The 25444-nt window shown below is 36.0% G+C and overlaps 1 protein-coding gene across 1 annotated transcript in view; it reads right to left on the bottom strand.

Moving 5' to 3' along the window:
* Gp210 (nucleoporin 210) overlaps positions 1-25444 on the bottom strand; it is a 179545-nt gene that overhangs the window by 138059 nt on the left and 16042 nt on the right. Inside the window, exons 2-5 of the mRNA XM_089085873.1 lie at positions 24000-24157; positions 22137-22259; positions 10499-10731; positions 6401-6646 (exon numbers count right to left, since the gene is read on the bottom strand). Of these exons, the coding sequence (XP_088941999.1) occupies positions 6401-6646; positions 10499-10731; positions 22137-22259; positions 24000-24157 (760 nt within the window). The remainder of the gene's footprint in view (positions 1-6400; positions 6647-10498; positions 10732-22136; positions 22260-23999; positions 24158-25444) is intronic.

Raw genomic sequence — 25444 nt, 5'->3', positions numbered from 1 at the left:
CACATAAGTTGATATCTAAATAATTGTGTGCTGGGGGAGGGAAGAGAGGTTAAACAATTTTGTCTCTGATCCACCAAAATGCTTTGCACTATAAGCTCCTATAGGACTTAGGCTACAATCTATGCATGGGTAAGCAGCGATATATATGTATATGTATATATATATATATATATATATATATATATATATATATATATATATATATATATATACATTTATGTATGTATATGTATATATATATATATATATATATATGTATGTATATGTATATATATATATATATATATATATATATATATATATATATATATATATATATATATATATATATATATATATATATATATATATATATATATATATATATATATATATATATATATATATATATATATATATATATATATATCTATTGGCCTCCCCCAGGCCATTCAGCGTGTCCCCAGGTGGCGATAGGGGAACGCCCTACAGATATGTAGGGTACCTCCAACGGAGGGACGGACCAAGGGGGGGCCTTGTCCCTGGGGGTCCATAATAGAAATTGGGGCACCCTCGCCCGGGGTCATAAATACAGGCGGAGGAGGAAGAAGGTCCCTCAAATGTACACTCAAAAGGGCCCACTGGTTAGCCACAAGTCCCATGAGTTGCAAACCTTCTCCCAGTAATGGGTTAAATTGCATGGTGATCAGAACACAATCGCGGGAGGATCCTCTATAGGAGGACAACTGTGGCAGAGCGTAAGATCCAGATCTATGGACAACGGCCTCTGCAAAGGGCTGCCTCGACCTTTTCGGGGCACTTGCATGACTGGAGACCTTGTGGTCAACTCTAGTCTTACTTGAGGAGTGACGCCCCTCGAGGAAATTATAGCCTAGTAAACGAAACAACATTTGTACGGGATTCTGACTAATGGACAATTTGTCTGGGCTTTTTATGTTTTCACGAGTGACTTTGGGCTGACAAACCTCTTCCTAGCTAGTTTACCTATTATGGGTTGCCTTCCCGTAGTAGCATAATATTTGTAGGCATGAATATATAATAAGGCAGAGGTAGTAGGCTTTAGATTGTCTGTGCAGGATTTCGACACTTTTAGATAGAAAAGCAGCGCCAAGTGTTGAAAACCATGTTGTGACCAAGATGGACCCAGAATTACACAAAGCTTCCATTCATGGAGGTCCCAGGGACTTCTTGCTGTCCGGTTCTAAGCCGGCTTAAAAACTTCGGTGTATACTTGAAAAGATGCGTGATCCCCGTCCTGCACTGGTATTCGGGATCATTGCTTTTCCTGAGGCAAAAATAATTTCAATGATTTAAAGAACATGAAAATTGGAACTTGGAGTGTTGCGACATTAAAAAATGACTATCGTATCAACATTTTGACTGACGAATTCAGACGATTCGAACTGGATTTATTAGGAAATTCAGAAACTCCTATCCCAGGGGTTGCAAGCTAGAAAGTACGTCATATAGAATTTGTATGCTTATGCAGGAAGGATGGGGTGTATAAATAGAGAGTAGGGTTCATAATGAATAAGGAAGCTGCTAAGTCTTGTTTAGGGTTGGAAAGTATTAAAAATAGAATACTAATTGCTCATTTTATGACTAAAAAGTGCAGGGCATCAGTTATAGTAGTATACGGCCCTGTAGAAGCGGCTGACGGTGATACTAGTGACTCGGATGAATTTTACTCACAGCTACAGGAGAACAAATAGACAGGGTCCCAGGCAGAAATATGATGTTATTACTGGGAGATTTTAACGCCCAGGTTGGTAGAAATAGGGATAGATGGTATCCCAGCCTAGGTAAATTTGGTGTAGGAAAAGAAAACAGTAATGGATACAGACTTTTGCAATTTGTAGGTATAACAATCTAGTTATAACCAATACGGTGTCTGGTCATAAAATGGCTCATAAGTTAACATGGTATTCACGTGATGGTAAGACAGCAAACCTTATTGATTAGAGTATAGTAAACCGAACTATGGCAGGATCAAGACGAGATGTTAGAGTGTTGAGGAGTGTTTTTATTGATGTTAAAAGTAAAGATCACCATCTAGCAGTGTCAAGGCTTAATTTAAAGCTTAAATATCGGGAGAGTAACTACCTCCCGGGAAGTTATGATGTTGGTAGACTCCAGGTTGAGAATTTAAGAAAAACTATCCAGGAACAGTTGAATACTAAACTTGAGAGTTTAAAATTTCATAATGTGGAAGATGGTTGGAATAATTTTAGAAAAATAATTTGTGAAGTTGCTGAAGGTGTATTAGGGAAGAAAACTAGAACTGCAGCTAAGAATATTAGTGAAAAAACTTTATGTTTAAAAGAAAGGAGAAAGGACTTGTACAAGAACTATCTGAGTGATAGACTATATGAAAACAAAAGGAATGTAAAGAAAGCGGGGAAAGCATTAAAATATGAACTAAGAAGGTGAGAAGTGGAGGCCATGGATAAAATTGCCGAGGATCTGGGAGATGCAGCTAGACGGCATAATAGTAAAATATTGTACTGGCATGTTAAAAAATTGAGCGGGAGTAGTCAATCCGGACCCTGGCCCAGTTAAAGATAGGAATGGGGTCGCAATTAGCGATAAGGAAAAAACTAAAGAGAGATAGGCCAAACATTTTGAGAATTTGCTTAACCGAGATAGAGTTGCAGGAAAAAATATAGAGGAAAAGGAAAAAGTTTGTGATACCTTGGATGTGAAGGAGGATTTGTTTTGTGAGGAGGAATTAGCAACAGTACTAAAAGGATTAAAGAATAATAAGGCTCCATGTGCTGATAGGGTGGTAAATGAGTTGTCAAACACCTTTGGTCTTCAGTTTTATAGATTATGAGCAAGCGTTTGATTCTGTTAATAGAAGAGCTTTAGCAAAGGTTTTATGCTTGTATGGTATACCACAAAAATGCCTTACAGTAATTAGTGTTAAGCACTAGAAAAACATTGCTGCGGTTAAGGTAGGCTCTGAGATTAGCAGCTGGTTTTGGATTAAATTAGGAGTTAAGCAGGGCCGTGTTCTATCCCCCTTTATATGGTTTATTTTGATGGACTTTGTCTTAAGGAGCACAGGAAAGGCAATGGGAGACCACGGAATCAAATGGGGAGGAAAAAGTCTCCTGGATTTGGATTATGCTGATGATTTAAGCATCCTAGATGAAAGTGTTAGAAAAATGAATGAAGTTTTAGAGGTTTTCCGAGTTCAGGGTGCTAGAATTGGTTTGAAAAATAATGTTATGATGACCAAGTCATTAAGTCTAGGAATAAGTGAAGATAAAAAGGTGAAGTTGGGTCATGAAAAGATTGATCAGGTGTGAAGCTTCACTTACCTTGGTATTATTATTAGTAAAGATGGTGGGAGCAGGGAAGATGTTAAAAATAGAATAGCCAAGGCACGTGGTGTTATTTAACACATAAAAAAAGGTTGGGAGAATAGGAAGATAAGTCTTCAAACCAAGATTAGAATATTAGAAGCTACAGTGATGACAGTGGTCAAATATGGCTCTGAAGCATGGACTCTCCGAAAAGCGGATGAAGATTTGCTAGATGTTTTCCAGAGAAATTGCTTAAGGATTGTTCTGGGTACCCGGCTGACTGACCGTATTTCAAACAATAGGCTATACGAAATATATGATTCAATACTGCTCTCTAGGGCTATACCGAAAGAAAGATTTAGATGACTAGGGCATGTTGTGCGGATGAAGAATGACAGATTGCCGAAGATTGTTCTTTTCTGCCAACCGTCTAGGGCTAAACGAAAAGCAGGTCGTCCCCGTCTGGGGTGGGAGGACGTCATAAAGAAAGATTTAAAGGAAATGGGAACTTCGCGGGCGGGTGTAAAAAGGGAGGCTTTGAATAGATTGGGGCGGAGGAGGAGCGTGCGTAGCTGTGTTGGCCTCAGGCGGCTTGGTGCTGCGGTGAGTTGTTAGTAGTAGTAGTAGTAGCATCAACTTTCCGATCTTTTTATCTTATCACTTTAAAATCCCCGTCAGGTAAGTAGTAGTAGAAGTAGTAGAAGTCGTTGCAGTAAAGTCAAGGTTAAGGTCAACAATTTTTTTCACAAAGCTTACAGATATTTTTTCTTAGGGGTGCTAGTTAATAGTAAACAGCGTTTTGAGAGTCGATAGAGAAAAAAAAATGTTCCACACATATCCTCTATGTTTATATACATTGGATAGCTGGTCTAGATAATTTTGGAGACCACACTGCCTTTTCATTGCGATAAAATACAAGTTCAAAAGAGGGATAAAATCCTTTTTAATTGACAGTGTATAGAAAAACACAAAAATACCAGATATTTCGGTCACATATACAGTGACCGTCATCAGTAGTAAAACTGATCAGTCTTACTACTGATGACGGTCACTGTATATGTGACCGAAATATCTGGTATTTCTATACACTGTCTATTAAAAAGGATTTTATCCCTATTTTGAACTTTTATTTTATCGGATAGCTGGTCCTGTGAGAACTGCGCTATTGCAGGTGAATTCGAGAAAAGTAGATTATGCAATACATGTACACTACACAGAGGATATGCAGTTCAAATTAAAGATTGTAATTCCTGTATTGAGAAAGTTTATGTCTCTCATACCATAGGATTCTTTGCTAAAATTGTCACCATGAGAAATGTGAACAGTGGGAAATACATATCTGGGTATAATTACAAAAAAACCTCAACGAGATTTTAGTTTATTTCTAAGAGACTGGTATCATCGTGGCATTAAATTGCTTTGGGATGAAGAATCCGGTCCACGCTTTAATTCTTGGAACAATAAAAGAGTATGGTTCCTACGTCATCGATGTGAAGACAGCGCCTGTTGTAATTATGAGCATATGGATTTTTATTTAGGTGTTATAGAGAGCAATTATTCATTCGAAAATTTAATGTCAGATATTGATTTAGTGTTTGATATTACATCAAGTAAGCATATGAGCATGAGTTTCATAATATGAATGAAAAGTCTCATTTGACTTTACAAAGAAAATAAGAGTGAAGTTACACTGTATTGTAACAAGTGTGATTCCGATTCTTCATTTCAAGATCAATACATGGTGAATTCTAGTTATCTAGCGCCTTTAATTGTTCCTGGCGATGAGCATTTAAACATTTAGAAGAAGATATCTAAAGAAATCTATTCGCACAGACCAAGTTTATTAAATAGCTATTCTACCGTGAATATTCAAAATTCGGGAATGTCGACATTTACCTGTGAATGTCCAAAATACCCGTTTTCCTCCTTGGATCTTGTCAGCGTTGCCAGTCATCTTTTCCAATTTAATGCAAGGTTTGATGATGACAGGTTAGGTTAGGTTTGGTTTTTAACCCATTTCTGATATTTATAATCAAATTTAACATAACCTAATCTAACCTAATTTTTACCATCATAGCTTGCACAAGACTGAAAACGCTGACTCGCAAAGCTAATTGAATCCAAGCAGAGAGAAAGTAATTTCGGACATTCACCGTAACAGCTACATTGTTCAGAGGAATAACGAATGCTTCAAATTTACCAAGCAAGAGTGAAACAATGTTCTATTTTGTATTATTATATTTAAACATACTATTTGTTTCTTAAACATAGTTAATAATTTATCTTGAACAGTATACAAATAATTTTGTCATACATACAGTACTGATTTTCATAGATGCCCTGTGGGAATAATAAGAAAAATAGTAAGTGATCCTTAATGGTAAATATTAAAGTGAAACTTAGTGTAACGATAATAAAATGAGGGTTAACAGTGATCAAAGTACTGAATTAGAAATATTCTTTAACTATGGCTGTAATATATGCAATGGCATGGTTTTAATAAAAATCTTGCACGGTTTTGACAAAATCTTATCAAACGCACTAGACACAAGATCCACGGAGGTATCATCATATGGAAGATATCAAAATCAGTACGTCTTGCTGATGTTATGAGTGCTGCTGGATGGTGTTTGGAGACTACAGCCAGCAAAACTACCCTCATGAGATGAAGACTTGAATCATAGTTCAAGGGGATCAGACAGTTTTATAGTTTTGTACATTTGAATTAAGGGTAATCATAAAGCCATCACCAAATTGGTTGGAATATAAGCTTTTGTTTATATTATGCAGTAGCATATGAGGCAGGGGCGACGCCAAAACAGAGCTTTCGAACGAAAGTAGGGTTTGGCATGTCTGCGGGCCCACCACAGACATGTCTTTTTATCATACGCTTTTTATACGCTGAAGGGTTGCACACAAACTCTTAAAAAAAATCTGCTTCTGGGCTATTGCCAAAATTACATGTCTTCAAAATTACTCATTCCCAAGGATTACTCAGAAAGAACGTTCTTATTGCTTCCCTCCGGAGCTGAAATAGACTTTGCAAGTTACGTTCCAAGCCTCCAATTATCAACTATTTTTCATATGCTTACCTGAGTTTCTCCAGTTGTAAGAGCAGTAACCTTAAACGATGTCGGGTCTGAGACTGTTACCACACTACTATTTGACATTCTAAGAAGATACTGCTGTGCTTCAATCATTGGCAATGGATGTAACCGTCCATGTTTAAACTGAATAACTTGGAAAGTTACCGAAGATCCAGGCATAAGGTACACTCTTGGTGGATCTAAAGCGATATTGGCTACCACTGTCATTCTGACCTCACCCGAAGGTACCTCCTATGACAAAAGAAACAAAATTAGCGGTAAATTCATACCAAATCATATTATTGACTTACGCATAAATTTAACACGCTACTTAGTGCCTTTTTTTTATTATTGTTATAACTATAGGTAAAATGCCTGATATGAATGAATTTCAGCCCCCCCCCTATCTATGAAAATCCAGGGTATTAAGTTCTAACCCCACACCTAACCCTGCATTGGCATTTATAGGGGGGGGGGCTGAAATACATTTATGTGATATCTTGTTGTGTTATTTACAATAAGCATAAAAAAGGCAACAAATGATTTATTTAATTTAGTAATAGCTCTAAAATATGATTTGGTAGAAATTTACCAAATTAGCAAATACGAAGGGATGCACCCAAATAAGATACATGCCCCCCCCCCCAAGTTTTAGGTTGTTGCAAAGCTTAGCAATAAGTTAGCTTTTATAGTACATCTTATGGGGTTCCTTGAAAACAATTATTGCATGAACAGGTATTCTCATATAAATACTGTATTTTGCTTGTCATCAATTTCTTTGTGATTTCGTTCAAAACATCAGACCTTATTTTAAGAAGACAGATTTCAAAGTCTAACTCAAAGCCCTTTGTCCAATGTCGCAGTAAGATTTTATTTGATGTCGCATTTATAAATATGTCTCTTGAAGTTTTGTCACAAATCACAGAATCATGAAGCTTTAAGGAGAACATTTTTGTCCCACCAGCAGCACCTTTACCAAAATTTAACATATTTGCTGATATATTATAACAATTCTTGTTTCTTTATAGATCATAATAACAATTGATAAAATTGATTCAACAATATAACACTTTATAACTTATTTCTTAATAATTCTAAACAATTTCTCATTCCCATTAATCCCACTGACATTAAACAATTCACTGCCATACAAAATTATGTTCATTCCGAATTATTTTCATCCAAAAAGACTAACACGGGCTCTGAGAGAGCATAATTCAGTTCATGCATAAAAAAAAAGAGTCAAAATATAAGGCAACTACTGACCTAAACACAAAATAAAGCAAATACTTAGGAATATTAAAGAAAAATGTCAAACGGGATATAATCATCAAATAGTCGCTATATATTAATTAATTAATAGATAAATAAAATGTGGAATGCAAAATTTATATGTCGAAAATTTTACGAATTAAGCTTTATAGACCAAATACTTGACAAAAAAGGTAACAGAGGGGGAAGGGGATTCACTTGTTTAACATTCCAGTTCTACAGGGATTAAATCTTTCTGAGTATTTACTGTATATTCCTTTGGGAAAATTATTGAGATAAAATGGGGATTTTGTTGAGGTATTAAACGGAAAACGAGCTCAGTGGGGGGAGGGGCTGTTAATGCCTAAGAAAAACGGGTTTTCGTTCCGGGGTTACGGAGGGCATCGTTAGCAAAACATAATCAAATTCCCTACATACACATCCACGTTTCCTGGGGCTCACCGTTGAGATCTACCACCTCTAAAGAACTGTAAACTTTCATGTTACCTCTCCCACGACATCCCTCTCGAACAACTAGGTTGTCATGCATTGTAACCGAGCTTTTGAAAGCAATTCTATGCCAGGTAGGGGATTCCTTTCATTCACTTCAACCTACCCTTTTGTATTCGTGAGCGTACCATGTCACAAGCCCAGCCTAATCCAAGATCCTTTTTACTTTGTATTACAGAGGTAGATGTGCTTCCTCCTTTGTGGGGAGTATGGGGATGACTTGGAACATTTTCCGAGTAATTGGCAAAGTTTGGAGAATTTAAGGAACAGATTTTTTGGGGGGATTCAGCAGGGCAACCAGGTATCTCGAGGACCTCTTCTAGGGACCTAATTATTGCGGTGGAAGGTTTTATAAAGATCATGTTTTAGAGGCACGGAAGATATAATTCCAAAATGTTGAGTGCTATTGTTTGATTTATTGGCTTGTAAATACAGGTACGTATATTTATATACTCTGGAGAAAGGTTGGAATCCTGATGATTTAGCACAGAACTACTTATTCAGAATGGTTTGTTTTGGTCTCAGTTGCCTGGTTGGATCTTTGCTAGAGTCGGCCTTTTTTCTTTCACATGTATCCTCATTCACAAGACTGAAAGCAGTGAAGAATAACCTGTCAATGCCAGCTGATCTTATTACATTGTTTATCTTTAATAAACTATGGATCACTCAATCAATCAATATCTTTATTGCCCCAAAAAACAAGGGTTTAATATGGAGTAGATGAGAAGACAACAAAAACAAAAGAAAGAAGAACACACTCACAATGAAGACTATACTACCAAGAATAGATTCAAATATTCCTAATAACTCATAGCAAATTGGAGCGTGTGTTTCCTATCAAGCCTAGAAGAAAAACGGCCACGATACAGCTCAGCCACTGTTAGTGGCTCAATTAACCCGTATACTGATACTAGTCTTTTGTTTCTAGCCCATAGGGTTATACACAAGAGATATTTCGCAAAACGAAAATATACGGATCTAATAGTTTTTTTTATCAGTAGCCGTAAACATATTCCAAAATGAGGTCAATGCGAGAACACGAGGCATCGCAAAAGCGCTGTAGACACGGGTGAGAATACGCCTGCTGTAGCAAGTTTTACAGTTACAGTTACAAGTTTTACTAGCACACCAAACGCTTTTCTAAGTTTCTCACTTAGATGAGAGATAAGGAGATCCCTTACCAGTGATCTGCCAAGCATGCCAGTGATGAAAGCTTAGACCATAGCTCAATGTTGTTATTCAATATTCCGTTTCTTTTGGTTCTACTGCTACTTTTACTACGAGTTTTCAAGAAGAAAAGGAAGTAAAGAGGCAGCACTAGCGAAAACATGTCTTACAGGGCAAATCATCAGTAATTCCTATCAGAAAAATACTGGCGTTTGGGAACCAACAGAGAACATATATTGGACTATGCGTTATTTTTCTTGTTTACTTATTCAATAAAATAAATTTATTTAGTTATGTTTTCTTATTTATTCATTTATTCTTATTCATTTACTTTTTCCTTTGTTTTTTTTTATGTGTTATTTCCAAATATTGGAATTATTTTTCTAGTGTCTCATTTCAAATGCTAAATTATAAAAAATGTAAAACGTCATCCCCTGAATAATATTACATGTTTGGAGTTTAAAAGAAAAACGAGCAAATTTTGGTTGGAAAAGATTTCAGGATAATGCGGAAATTTAGACTTTAGACTTGTCCTGCCTTTAGTGTCAAACGGTTCCAGTTTTACACTCAAATGAGTGTAGAATAGTTAATCACTATATGAAAATACTGGCGTTTGGAAATAGAAAGAGAACAAATACAGGATCATATAGGCATTATCAGCTCAAATATTCGAATCATTCTTGTAATTCGTCATACCAAAATATGAAAAATTTCAAAACCGATCTCTTGGACTTTAACTAAAGAAAGTCTGAGGTGACTAGGGTACGGTGTTCGGACGAAGGATGATAGATTGCCGAAGAGTGTTCTTTTCAGCCAACCGTTTAGGGCTAGACAGACATTAGGTTGTCTCCATCGGGGATTGGAGAACGTCCTAAAGAAAGATTTAAAGGAAATGGGAACTTCCTGGGCAGGGGTAAAAAGGGAGGCTTTGAATAGATTGGGATGGAGGAGGAGCGTGCGTAGCTGTATTGGCCTCAGGCGGCTTGGTGCTGCGGTGAGTTCTTAGTAGTAGTAGTAGTATATAACATTTTATAAAGAACTACTTTTGAAATTTTTTTAACCTCCCTCCTAAAGGAGGAGGGTGTAGGCACTCCTCTCTGCGGGAGCTTCTGATTCTACACAGTTAATTCTTTTTGTTTTTCTTACAAAATCACTCATATAAAAAAAAGAGCTTACCTTCAAAAGAGGGTCTTCAAAGCGGACACAAATTTTGGCAGATCCAGTTTTCATACCTTCAATGAGAATAGTATCACCCCTCTTCCCTGACTTTTCCAGTTTTTCAACAGATTGACTGGCATCATACTTGGAATCTTCAAAACTGACAATTTGGATGGCATCTGATTCCATCTTGTTAGTTGGTTCAATGCGCCACTCCATTGCTAAGCCATTCAAAGTGGAAAATTCATTCCCTAGACAAATGAATCAAGGTTATATTCTCGAAAGCATAGCTGCAAGACCCAAATCATGACAATATAACTAAGATAAAAAAAAGCCCCAAATTGAGAGCAAATTACCCTGCTGTTCGAAAACTCATTTCAAGAAAAACATGCTAAAATTATTGAACGCTTCTTTATGACCGTTCCACAGGCTGTTAATAATATTATATCAGCTTATTCTTTTCTTCGGTCCAAGCTGATAGCGAAACTAATGACAATTTCCCTAGCAGGATGGATTCAGTCTCGAAAAGTGTTGGCGTGTTGACTAGGATAAGATTTAATTTTCTGACGCTAAGCAACAGAAGTTCGTAGAGAGCCCCCACTAAGACCATCCAAAGGAAGGGAAAAATTATGTCGAATGGCAGAAGACGTTCAAAGTTTAGGTTTCTTGCAGAATAGGACAATTTTGCTAATAGGTCGCGAAATATTAAAAAAAAAGCATGTTCAATAACTTGCACACAAAATATTAGTCGAACATTAAGATTTTAGAAAATACTTAAGTTATCTTACGAAAGAGTTAACACTTTTTTTGCAAAAAAAAATTAATGATAATTATTAATTCATGATATGAATGCAGACGCTTTTATTAGCCACGATCTAAAAAATTCGGTATATGCATCTATTATCTCTGAGAATCAAAGAAAAAAAAATTCCGCATATCTTCTAGATTTCTTGGAAATAATTCTGTAAAGTCGACCTCGAATGCCAATTCCCAATTTTTTGAGTTTTAAAATTTTGATTTGATGCCCATTTGTATTGTAATGAAGTAATATACGTACTACAAAAAGTACCCAAGATGAAATGAAATTTGTATATACAAAATTGCCTCCATCACTTAGATTTCCAGAAGTTGCAATGACGGATTTTTTTTTTTTTTTACACCCTAGAGTTAACTTTTTTCTATGCAAGATAGGATGTTTTTTACAATATGGATTGACAGATGGTGATCTTTTTATAACTGGAGCTGAAATTGTTTTTACAAAAATAAAATTCCTGCACTGGTATCCAGAATCATTACTTTTCCTGAAGCCAAAATAATTTCAAAGATTTAAAGGACATGAAAATTGGAATTTGGAATGTTACGACGTTTAAAAATGACTATCGTATCGACATTTTGACAGACGAATTCACACGATTCGAACTGGATTTATTAGTAGTTTCAGAGACTCATATCGCAGGGGGATAGTAAGCATAAAATTAGGTGATATAGAATTTGTTTACTCAGGCAGGAAGGATGGGGCACACAGACAGCGAGTAGGGCTCATGATGAACACGGGAGCTGCTAAGTCTTGTTTAGGCTGGGAATGTATTAATAAGAGAATATAAATAATTAATAAAAGAATATTAATAATTATTGATTATCTTATAGTAAACCGAAGACTAGCAGGATTAATACAAGATACAAGGGTATGAAGGAGTTCTGTTATTGGTGTTAAAAGTAAACATCACCATTTAGTAGTGTTTGGGGTTAACCTAAAGCTGAAATTTCGGAAGGGTAGCTACCTCCCGGGAAGTTATGATATTGGTAGACTCCAGGATGACAATTTGAGAGAAACTTTCCAGAAACAGCTGAATACTAAACTTGAGAGTTTAAAATTTGACAATATGGAAGATGGTTGGAATAATTTTAGAAAAACAATTCGTGGAGTTGCTGATAGTGTTCTTCTCTTAAAACTTTGTCTACAGCATTTCTCAGTCTAAAAAGTATCATATTTACTAAGTAATTTGCTACCTACAGAGACCAGACTAATGCCTCGATAATTACCACACTCACTCTTATCACCTTTCTCTAGCAGAAAGTTAGGACCGCAGCTAGGAATATTAGTGAAAAGGCTCTATGTTTAGTAGAGAGGAGATGGGATTTGTACAAGGATTATCTGTGTGATAGATCATATGAAAACAAAAGGAATGTAAAGAAAGTGGAGAAAGCATTAAAATATGATCTAAGGAGGTGTGAAGTGGAGGCCACGGATAAAATTGCCCAGGATCTGGAGGATGCAGCTGGGCGGCATATTAGTAAAATATTGTACTGGTATATTAATAAATTGAGAGGGATAGTCAATCTGGACTTGTCCTAGTTAAAGATAGGAACGGGGCCACAATTAGTGATAAGGAAGAATTAAAGAAAGATGGGCAGAACATTTTAAGAATGTGCTAAACTGAGATAGAGTTGCATGGAATGATATAGAGTAAAATGAAAAAGTTTGTGATACCTTGGACATGAAAGAAGTTTTGTTTTGTGAGGAAGAATTAGCAACAATACTAAAAGTATTAAAAAATAATAAGGCTCTAGGTACTGATAGCGTGGTAAATGAGTTTAATAAATATGGTGGCTATGAGGTTAGAAGCAAGCTACTGAAGACTATGAGCGTAATTGTCGAAAAAGAGTAAGTACTTAGCAATCTTAGGAAAACCTTCATTAAACCACTGTATAAGAAAGGTGATAAGAGTGAGTGTGGTAATTGTCAAGGCATTAGTCTGGTCTCTGTAGGTAGCAAATTACTTAGTAATATAATACTTTTTAGACTGAGAAATGCTGTAGACAAAATTTTAAGAGAAGAACAGTGAGGTTTTAGAAAAGGTAGAGGATGTGTTGTCCAAATTTTCACTCTTAGGTTAATAATTAAGAAGTGTCTGAGTGATAAAACATCTTTGGTCCTCAGTTTTATAGATTATGAGCAAGCGTTCGATTCTGTTAATAGAAAAGCTTTAGCAAAGGTCTTATCCTTGTATAATATACCTGAAAAATACATTAAAGTGATTAGTGCTATATGCGAGAATAACACTGCTGCAGTTAAGGTAGAAAATGAGGTTAGCGGCTGGTTTTGTATATCAGAAGTTAAGCAATGTTGTGTTCTATCCCCCTTTATATGGATCATTTTGATGGACTGTGTCTTAAGGACCACAGGAAAGGCAATGGGAGACCACGGAATCCCACGGGGAGGAAAAACTCTCCTGGACTTAGATTATGCTGATGATCTAAGCATCCTAGATGAAAGTTTGAGCAAAATGGATCTACTTTTAGAGGTTTGCGAGTTCAGGGTGCTATAACAGGTTGGAAAATTAATGTTAAGAAGACTAAGTCACTAAGGATAGGAATAAGTGAAGATGAAAAGGTGACATTGGGTAACGAAAAGATTCATCAGGTGTGCAGCTTCACTTACATTGGTAGTAAAGACGGTGGGAGCAGTGAAGATGTTAAAAGTAGATAAAAGGAAGATAAGTCTGCAAACCAAGATTAGAATATTAGAAGCTAAAGTGATGGCAGTGGTCAAATATTGTTCTGAAGCTTAGGCGCTTTGAAAAGCGGGTGAAGATTTGCTAGATATTTTCCAGAGAAATTGCTTACGGATAGTTCTGTTTACCTGGCTGACAGACCGTATTTTAAACAGTAGGCTGTACGAAAAATGTGGTTCAATCGTGCTTTGTAGGGTTATAATGAAAGAGAGATTGAGATGGCTAGGCCACGTTGTGCGGACGAAGGATGACAGATTGCCGAAGATTGTCCTTTTCGGCCAACCGTCTAGGGCTAGACGGAAAAACAGGTCGTCCTCATCTGGGGTGGGAGGACATCAGAGGCAACGCTGTAGCGTTGCCTATAGTAAAGGCCATGCGGCACCAATGTTTTATTATTTATTTTTTTATTTTTTTTTTTCCCAGAGGCACTTCATATGGAAGGAGTCGTCATAGAAGCTTCAAAGGGGGCTCATTCGATTGGAAATCGAGTTCTAGTGCCCTTTTTAATAGTCGAAAATGATTGGATGGCAACTAGCCCCCCCCCCCACGCCCATCATTCCCCCAAACACATCCAATCAAAATTTTGAGATAGCCATTTTGTTCAGCGTAGTTAATTTCAACATAGAAAATATATTTTTGAGGAGGATACCCCCAACAACCCTCAGGGCAAGGGTTTTAAGTTATGCCCTTGGGACATATAAGGTTTTTATAGAAGGCGTTGTCGTAGAAACTTCAAAACAGGCGCATTCAATGGGAAATTAAAGGGCTAGTACCTTTTTTAATAGTTAAAAATGATTTGATTGCATCTAGCCCCCCGCCCCCCCCCAACCCATCATTTCCCCGAACACATCCAATCAAGATTTTGAGATAGCCATTTTGTTCAGCATAGTTGATTTCCAGATAGAAAATATATTTTAGAGGAGGATACCCCCCACAACCCTCAGGGCAAGGGTTTTAAGTTATGCCCTCGGGGCATATAAGGTTTTTATATAAGGAGTTGTCGTAGAAACTGCGAAAGAAGCTCACTTGATTATAAATTAAAGGGCTAGTGCCCTTTTTAATAGTAGAATTGGTTTAGAGCTTAACTAGCCCCCCTCCCCCCCCACGCCCATTATTTACCAAAACAAATCCGAACAAAATTTTCAGATAGCCATTTTGTTCAGCGTAGTTGATTTCCAAATAGAAAATATATTTTTGAGGAGGACACTCCCCCACAACCCTCAGGGTGGGGGTTTTAAGTTATGCCCTGGGGACATATAAGGTTTTTATAGAAGGCGTTGTCGTAGAAACTTCCAAACATGCTCATTCGACTGGAAATTAAAGGGCTAGTGCCCTTTTTAATAGTCGAAAGTGATTGGAGTGTAACTAGCCCCCTTCCCCCCCCCCCTCACGCCCATCATTTCCCCAAACAAATCCAATCAAAATTTTCAGATAGCCATTTTGTTCCGCGTAGTTGATTTCCAGATAGAAAATATATTTTTGAGGAGGACACTTCCCCACAACCCTCATGGCCAGGGTTTTAAGTTATACCCTGGGGGCATATAAGATTTTTATAGAAGGCGTTGTCGTAGAAATTTCAAAACAGGTTCAATCGACTGTAAATTAAAGTGCTAATGCCCTTTTTACTAATCAAAATTTATTGGAGTGCAACTACGACCCCCCCCACGCTCATCATTTCCCCAAACACATCCAATCAAAATTTTGAGATAGTCCTTTTCTTCAGCATTGTTGATTTTCTTATAGAAAATATGTTTTTGTGCAGGACAATTCCCCAGAACCCTCAGGGCATGTGTTTTTATATATGTCCTGGAGTTATTTAAGGTTTTATAGAGTGTGGTGCCGTGGAACATTCAAAAAAGACTCATTTAACTTATATTTAAAAATGCCATGTCAATTTTTAATAGTCTAAATTGTTTGGAGGGCACTTAGCCCCCCCCCTCCCTCCGCCACTTCTCACCCTAGACACCTCCCATCCAAAATTTTAGATATTCCTGTTTTTTAAGTAGGGTTGATTTCCGGATTGAAAATATATTTTTAAGGAGGACACACCCCCACAACCCTCCGGGCAAAGGTTTTAAGTTATGCCCTGGGGGCAGTTAAGGTTTTTATAAAAGGCGTTGTCGTAGAAACTTCAAAACAGGCTCATTCGATTGGAAATTAAAGGGCTAGTGCCCTTTTTAATAGTCAAAAGTGTTTGGAGTGCAGCTAGCCCCCCCCCTACGTCCATCCTTTCCCCAAACACATCCAATCAAACTTTTGAGATAGCCATTTTGTTCACTATAGCTGATTTCCAAATAGAAAATATATTTTTGAGGAGGACACTCCCCCACAACCCTCATGGCAAGGGTTTTAAGTTATGCCCTGGGGGCATACAAGGTTTTTATAGAAGGCGTTTTCGTAGAAACTTCAAAAGAGGCTCATTCGATTGGAAATTAACGGGGTTGGGCCCTTTTTAATAGGCGACAGGGATTGGCGTGCAACTAGCCCCCCCCCCCCCACGCCCATCATTTCCCCACACCCATCCAATCAAAATTCTGAGATAGCCATTTTGTTCAGAGTAGTTGATTTCCAGATGGAAAATATTTTTTTGAGGATGACACTCCCCCAGAACCTGCAGGGCAAGGTCTTAAGATACGCACTGGGGGCATTTAAGGTTTTTATAAAAGGCGTTGTTATACAAACTTCAAAAAAGGGTCATTCGATTGGAAATTCAAAGGTATCGTGCCATTTTTAATTGTACAAAGTTTTTGATTGGAAAATAGCCCCACCCCCCTACGTCCATAAGTTACCCACAACTAATCAAACATAGTTTTGGGATAGCCTTTGAGTTGGGGGGAGCTGATTCCCAGATAGAAACTATATTTTTGAGGAGGACACTCCCCCACAACCCTCGGCAAGAGTTTTAAGTTATGCCCTGGGGGCATATAAGGTTTTTATAGAAGGCGGTGTCGTAGAAACTTCAAAAAAGGCTCATTCGATTGGAAATTTCGAGGGCTAGTGCCCTTTGTAATAGTCGAAAGTGATTGGAGTGCAACTAGCCCCCCCCCCACGCTCATCATTTCCCCAAACACATCCAATCAAAATTCTGAGAAAGCCATTTTGTTCAGCGTAGTTGATTTCCACATAGAAAATATGTTTTTGAGGAAGACACTCCCCCAGAACCTTCAGGGCAAGGGTTTTAAGATATACCCTGGGGGCATATAAGGTTTTATAAAAGGCGTTGTCGTAGAAACTTCAAAAAAGGTTCATTTGATTGGAAATTCAAAGGGATAGTGCCCTTTTTAATAGTCAAAAGTGATTGGAGGGCAACTAGCCCCCCCTCCCTACACCCACCATTCCCCTAAACACATCCAATCAAAATTTTGAGATAGCTATTTTTGTTCAGCGTAGTTGATTTCCAGATTGAAAATATATTTTTAAGGAGGACACTCCCCCACAACCCTCAGGGCAAAGGTTTTAAGTTATGCCCTGGGGGCATTTAAGGTTTTTTATAAAAGGCGTTGTCGTAGAAACTTCAAAACAAGCTCATTCGATTGGAAATTAAAGGGCTAGTGCCCTTTTTAATAGTCAAAAGTGATTTGAGGGCAGCTAGCCCCCCCCCTACACCCATCCCTTCCCCAAACACATCCAATCAAACTTTTGAGATAGCCATTTTGTTCACTATAGCTGATTTCCATATAGAAAATATATTTTTGAGGAGGACACTCCCCCACAACCCTCAGGGCAAGGTTTTTAGGTTATGCCATGGTGTAATTCGAGTTTTTAATATAAGGCGTTGTCTGAGAAACTCTAAAACCGGCACAATCTATTTGAAATTATATGGCTCGTGACCTTTTTCAGAGGAAAAAGGGAGGTGAGGTCCCCTAGCCCCCACCCTCTGCCCATCCTTTTCCCCAAAATAGCCCCACAGCAGTCTGAGACAGCCATGTTGTTCAGCGTAATTGATTTTCAGATAGAAAATATATTTTTGAGGAGGACACTCCCCCAGAACCTTCAGGGTTTTAAGATATGCCCTGGGGGCATATAAGGTTTTTATAGAAGGCTTTGTCGTAGAAACTTCAAAAAAGGTTCATTCAATTGGAAATTCAAAGGGATAGTGCCCTTTTTCATAGTCAAAATTGATTGGAGGGCAACTAGCCCCCCCCCCCCTATATCCCTCAGCTCTCCACACAATCCACTCGATATTTAGAGATTGCTTTTTTGTTCGGTGGACCTGATTTTCTGATAGAAAATTTGTTTATGAGCAGGACAAGCTCTCAGGACACTCAACCAGAAGTTTAAGTTATGCCCATGTGGCCTATAAGGTTTTTATAGACAGCGTTGTCGTAAAAATATCAAAAAAGGCTAATTCTATTCGAAATATCGAAGACTAGTACCCTTTTTAGTTTTTAAAAGTGATTTGAGGGCAAACAACACCCCTCACCCGGCCACCTTTTCTTCAAACACATCCAATCAAAATGTTAAGACAGCAATTTTATTAAACATAAGTTCTAGAAATTAGGTCTTTGAGGATTACAACTCCCCCAATGCCCTCAGGTCAAGGGTTTTAATTGTAAGTGTTGTCCGAATCCTTCATATTATTTCTTATGGAAGGATGCTCGTATACACTTTAGAGAGTACTCGTTTAATTGGAAATTGAAAGTTATTGTTCACTTTTTAAGAGTCAAAAGAGATTGAAGTGCAACTAACCCCTCTCCCTCCTCCACGCCCTCAATGCATCGGATAAAATTTCTGAGATCGACATTTTGTTAAAATAGCTCAAAGTTCTGATAAAAAAACTCAGGTGACGACACAGCCCACCAGGGCCCAGGGGTAGGCTTTTCAAGTTATGCCCTGGGGCTAAACTCAATAAAAAGGGCTTGTAACTTATGGGAAGGGGTTTTTTATGGGAAGAACACATAGGAAATCTATTATAATTATCCAATTATTATGTTAAAACACATACTCTGTGATAGGTGCAAAATTGCTTTGGCACACACATTCCTATTAAGGTTAATTCCAAACGGTCGTGATCCCTTTGTGTCAGCAATTGAAATAGACTAAATCTCCTTATTGGAGCTATTTTTCAATCCATTCAATATTGTCAATCGCTGTCAACAAGTTATGAAAGCTGTCTATTGTTCATACATAAGTTTTTTATCAAAGAGGTAATCGTATATACTTTGAAAAAATCCTCATTCTATTTAAATTGAAAGTTCTAGATCCTTTTTTTAAATTCAAGAATAACCGGACAGTAAGCACCCCCCCCCCCATGCCAAAAAAAACTTGAAACTTTTTTCAATAAAAAACGAACAAAATTTAATTAAAAAAAAAACTTTCCGAAAAACAAGTTTTCAAAGAAAATTAAAGGCCATTTTAAACTTAACCTCAGGAGATACAAATACCTGTTAAAATTCAAACTCAAAACGACCAGAAATTACTATTAAAGAATAAATGAAACCCAAAACGAACAGAAATTAAACAAACAATCATAGCAAAAAACATACAACGATCAATAATATAACTTAATAAGTATATCTTAAAGAGAATAATGCTTCGACTGAACATGAAAATCTAGTTTAAAACGAAAACAAGTATTTTGCTATCAAAGTTTAAATTAGACTTAAAACGAACAGAAATTAAATAAAAATCTATGCGAAAAAAACATACAATTTATTTTAATGTAAATGAATAAATAAATCTTAAAACGAGTGAAACTTAAATTGTATATGCAAATCAAGTTTGAATCGAATAAAAATAACTACAAACAAGAGTCTGGGTATCGTCTCACTGCAGAAGCCTAAAACCTACAGCGTCATTGGTGCTTTACTGAAAACAAATTATATTACAAACGTTTTCCTTTGTACTTAATATTGACAATAAATAATAAAAATACAGTAAAATTTTTAACTGATGAGCTTTTAGTAATTAATATCATTATGCATCAAATATTCAGTTTAATTTATTAGTTCTTTTCAAGATTGGTCAAGACAAATATAGTTTCACCACAAGCAAAATTTGGATACCGCCCCCTTCTTTAACTGTAAAAACCTAAAGCCTTCTGCGTCATTGGTGCTTCACTGAAAACGAATTAATCGTATATTACAAATTTATTATTTTCCAGTTCTTACAGCATTGAAAATGAAAATAAAAATTACAGTGAAAAAAAACTTGAACTGATTGATCTTTCAACAATTAATATCATTATATATCAAATATTCAATTTGATTTTGTTTACACTTTCCAAGACTGTTCAAGACTCATAAAGTTTTGCCATTTTTTTTTAACTGTGTCATTTTTTTTTAACTAATTGTGTTAGTTTGATATGAAAACATTCTATGGCTTCTAGGCATTTCAATTTGAGTGGAAAACTACACCTCAAACTCTGCGGAACATGTATTTTCTTGCATGAAACACCAAAATATAATAAAATGTCAAGTTTCGGAGTGTTCAACCACTCGCAAGTAAGTGCCATCGGTATTTTTGAATCCGCTTGGTCAGTATAGGGGGTGGAGGGTAGGCTAATTCTCGTAGCAGCCCCATTCCGTCGTGGTATGGTTCACATTTTCAACACCTGGCGTCCGGACTATCATATAATCTACCAAGCATACAACTACCCCAAATCAGTATCAATAAATAAATGAAACCCAAAACGAACAAAAATTAAAATAAATATTAGAGTCAAAATCAAAACGAGCATAAATTAATGTGAGTAGGGTTCAAAACCCCTATGCTTTCTAAAAGCCAGAATATAATTTGTACTTTACTGAAAAAATTCAAATGAGTTTACTGAAATAAAATGTGCATTGTCAATTTAATATACATATGCTAATATTTATTCCCTAATATCTTAATAAATTTTTGATTTCTTAAAGTTACAAAAGTGAAAATATTTCAAAGAATTTTTTTCAGTAAAGCGCCAATGACGCAGTAGGTTTTAGGCTTCTGCAGTGAGACGATACGCAAACTCTTGTTTGTAGTTATTTTGATTCGATTCAAACTTGATTTGCATATTCAATTTAAGTTTCACTCGTTTTAACATTTATTTTTTCATTTACATTAATATATATTGTATGCTTTTTTCGCATTGATTGTTTATTTAATATCTGTTCGTTTTAAGTTTCATTTATACATTAATAGCAAAATATTTGTTTTCGTTTTAAGCTAGATTTTCATATTCAAACTAAGTATTACTCTCTTTAAGATCTATTTATTCATTTATATTATTACTTGTTGTATGTTTTTTGCTATGATTGTTTATTTAATTTCTGTTCGTTTTGGGTTTCATTTATTCTTTAATAGTAATTTCTGGTCGTTTTGAGTTTGAATTTTAACAGGTATTTGTATCTCCTGAGGTTAAGTTTAAAATGGTCTTTACTTTTCTTTGAAAAACTTATTTTTTGGAAAGTTTTTTTTAATTAATCATAAAGAAAGATTTAAAGGAAATCGGAACTTCTTGGTAGGGTGTAAAAAGGGAGGGCTTTGAATAGATTGGGATGGAGGAGGAGCGTGTGTGGCTGTGTTGACCTCAGGCGGCTTGGTGCTGCAGCAAGTTATTATTAGTAGTAGTAGTAGTAAAGAAATGGTCAAAGGAATTAAACTATTGAATGGAAATATATTTTTTTTATTTAATTTATTTTTCAGATCAGGTACAATGGAGATGGTTATAAAATTAGGCAGGAATTAGTTCTAATTATTCAACTTCCCTTTCTAAGAATCTATTTTATTTATTTACATATTGATTGAAAACCAATCATAAACAAATAAAGACAAAGCATTGACAAAATAAAAAATAAAAATAAAAGAGACGACAGAAACAAAAGGAAAAAGAACAACTCATAACAAATTTATATGACGGGACAGGAAACAAACGAATTATTTCAGCTTCAAGTAGGTAGACAAATTACTGCGCACAGTTTCTTTGCAAGAGTTTTTGGTCCCTAAAATGCTTTCCCTGGATCTACTGTAATTGCCAAAAATATCCGGACGTTTAAAACAAACTTTATGAACTGAAGTTTAGATGGAAAAAAATTAGTGTTTAGTGTGTTTCTGATAGTGCTGTCTTCTTATCTTTTTTTTTTTCTTTTAGTGTTTAGTTAATACTTTTTTAACAAGCGTTATTGCTTGCTTTATATTTTCGCATTAGTAATAAAAAAGCATACCTTGGTCATCATATGCTCTAGCTTCAATTTTTCCAACATCATCTAAGTATATTTCATGGGTTCGAACAGATATCTCTATCTTGTGAATGATACTAACCACGACATCACAGTACAGCGTTTCACCTGCAAAATGATTTCGATTAACCTAACAAAAAATGGTTTTTCGTTACAAAACTATAAATCACCACAAAAAAGCAACATTCTTCTAGGAACTTAATACAAAAAAAATGAATTTAAAAATATAAATTAGTAGCAAAGTACAAAATTAATGTGCACAGAAATAAGAAATAGTAAAAAACATAAACATATCATTTTCGTAAATGTGTATATGTCTATTTTAAAACTCTCCAGTCTCCTTGAAGACCTTTCTTTTGTAGAAGAATTTATCAGTAACCCACCTATATGCACATGTATGAAATATAAAGTAGTATATACACGAAATGGATTGTACACAGAAATCAGAAATACACAAAGAAACAAGAAAGAGCAAAGAATATAAACACACCAATTTTCATAAAGATGTATAGGTCTACTCTAAAATTCTCCAGTATCCTTGATGAACTTTTGACTCAAGAACGTCTCGACTTTCAACTTGAAGAAAGTCTTAAGAAAACTGTGACCCATAGTCACAGTCAAGACAGAGTCATAACAAAGCCAAACAGAAATAAATATGGTTAGATATAGAATAAACACAAACTACGTGTTTATTATTACTATTATTAATTTCCTTGAGGTTTTCCAAATCTCTGGGTTTTTCTTTTTTAAAGAAAATCTTTCTATATTGTTAAATTATTTGTGGCAGCTCTGGACCAAATTCCAAAATATAAAGTATTTTCTTGAAGAGTTAATTAGATTTTAAGAACATGAGTCTATTATTGCAACCATAAACATAGTTTATCTTTTAAATACGCTTTCTGTGGATTTTTAGTAGACTTCTCAATAAATTTAAATTAGAGCTTCCAAAATTATGCGTCAAAATGGATTGTTGTATCTTTGCTTTATAGGTAGGCTAATAGTAAAGTTTAAATAGATGTATCTATCAAATTCTAAATATTTCTATAATCCAAGTTACTGTAAATGAAACATCCTAATACAAGATTTAGTAATATCTGGAATATCTAATTCGAAACGTGTTTTGTCAATTACCTGAAAGCAAGGCCGTAACCAGAGGGGGGTTAGGGGGATTTGAATCCCCCCCCCCTGAAATGTTTGTCTGGCTCGTAAAAACGTAACGAAAATGGATATAAACAAATTTTGTATGCGTTTTTTGTGTACCCCCCCCCCCCAATTTTTTTTTTAGTAAAACCCCCTCCGAAAAAAAAATCCTGGGTACGGCCTTGCCTGAAAGAGATTGAACTCTGAAGGGAGCTACAATAGGAAATTAAAAAAATTGAAGTGTTCTGAAATACAGTATTTTATGAGTTTTGAGTGAGATTATACACAGTCTCCTCTTGGCCCCTACTAATGCCTATTGAAAACATTTACTGTTAAAACCTAGTTGCATCCTTTTAAGACCAAAAATTCTAAGAGTAATACTAACGTTTTGAAAATCATATTTGTCAAATTCAAAAAATTTCTATATTCCAAACTGGTCTACAAGGAATACCTTGATGAAAGATTTAACAATCCTTAGGAATTAGACTCTGAAAAATATTGAATTTCGAAGGAAATGGATTCAGCATGAAACTGAATTCTCAAAGAGGTCAAGTCTACAATAAAGAGAATTCGTTTTTCTTAAGAACTCAGAAATATACCATTTTAGAAATTTCGGATAAAATTACACACAGCCTTGTCTTGGACCTATACTAGCAATTACTGAACACAAACTTATTTAAAGGTCAGTTACAAACATAAAAAAATAACCTTCTCCAGCAGCTAGAACAAACGCTGCAGCCTTTTGCTGTGCCAGTGATATGCTGGATGATGAAAGGGATAATGAGACCATAGCAGAACGAGAGCAATCTGGACCTGGTCCATCTTCATTCATTACTACTTGAATAATGTCTGGTCTTGACGATCTCCTGGAAAAAGTTGTAAGTAAATGCATAAAAGCCATCCAAAACTATAAATACAATACGCTGAAGAGTACTACTACTGCTAACGACTCACTGCAGCACCACGCCGCCTAAGGCCAACACAGCTATGCAAGCTCCTCCTCCATCTCAATCTACTCAAAGCCTCCCTGTTTACACCCTGTCAAGAAGTTTCCGTTTCCCTTAAATCTTCCCTTTCACCATCCCCCCACCGCCTTCCAAACAAAAGTATATATGCTTCACCCCCTTGTACCAACAGTACCTATGCTGTGTCTCTGACCCTGCTTGGTCAAAACTGTGCATGCTCTATCCCCCTAACTAAGGGTTATTCCATTTTTGCTTTACTAAATGATAAAGACAGCTTTGAAAACTACAAGTAGATCTCATAAACTCTTACTTAACAATCAATTGTTCATGCTTCTGAATTAAATAGAGTTGAAAAGAAAAAAGTTTAAAAGTAACCTTCGGTTGGTTCATGAATTGGCACTACTGGTAAGAGGTAAAAGAAGGATCCCCAATGAATTTATGAAAAGAGGAGTGGGGGAAAAGAGGAGCTTGCACAGCTGTGTCAGAATCAGATGGCTTTTAACTGCAACAAGTTTTAATCAGTAGAAGAAGTCATTAAAACTGGAATTGACTAAGATCTTTCTTTATCTCTCAATCAACAGCTTGAAAAAAAAAATAATTTCAGGGAGTATTAATCACAGGACAATTAGACTAATCAGGTGGTTGTCAAGGGTCAAAATTGGGCAAGTCTCTTCAACTCTTAAGACAACTTTGCAAACAGGTTTAGTTTTTGATAGGAAAAGGTCTATTTCAAAATCTCACATATTACATGATTGTACTCATTACTTAGACTTTCAGCAGGTAAGATTTAAGGTGACCTATTTTTTTACCTAATTAAAAGTTGATTAATTAACTGTAGCTTTCTCAACTGGTCTATGGTGTGCTTAAATGCAAAACAGTTATTTTTCCCAAATCCAGAATGTTGTAGCAAAAAGTTGAATAAACTTTCTGGAATCTAGTCCAAATTAGGATACATTGCAGTATTTTCAAGCTTATACCTCCATCCCTTCCCTACTTACAATAGCCTACTGGAAAGATTCGACAAAAAATATGGTCTTAGCAACACCAAAAAATGAAATAAAATTTTTCTTAAGAGTCCAGCTCAAGTCTGGCGAACCTAGAGTCCCAGAGAAGCAAACTTCAACCCAAATAAAAAAATGAGGCATTTCTGTGATTTTACCTGCCCTTATTTACATTATTCTAATATTA

The sequence above is a fragment of the Artemia sp. Qi Xiang Cuo genome, chromosome 3 (genome assembly GCF_049724085.1).
Source record: "Artemia sp. Qi Xiang Cuo chromosome 3, ASM4972408v1, whole genome shotgun sequence".
Classification (NCBI taxonomy): Eukaryota; Metazoa; Arthropoda; class Branchiopoda; order Anostraca; family Artemiidae; genus Artemia; species Artemia sp. Qi Xiang Cuo.
Note: the sequence above shows the minus strand (reverse complement) of the source record. Positions and strands in the feature narration are given on the sequence as shown.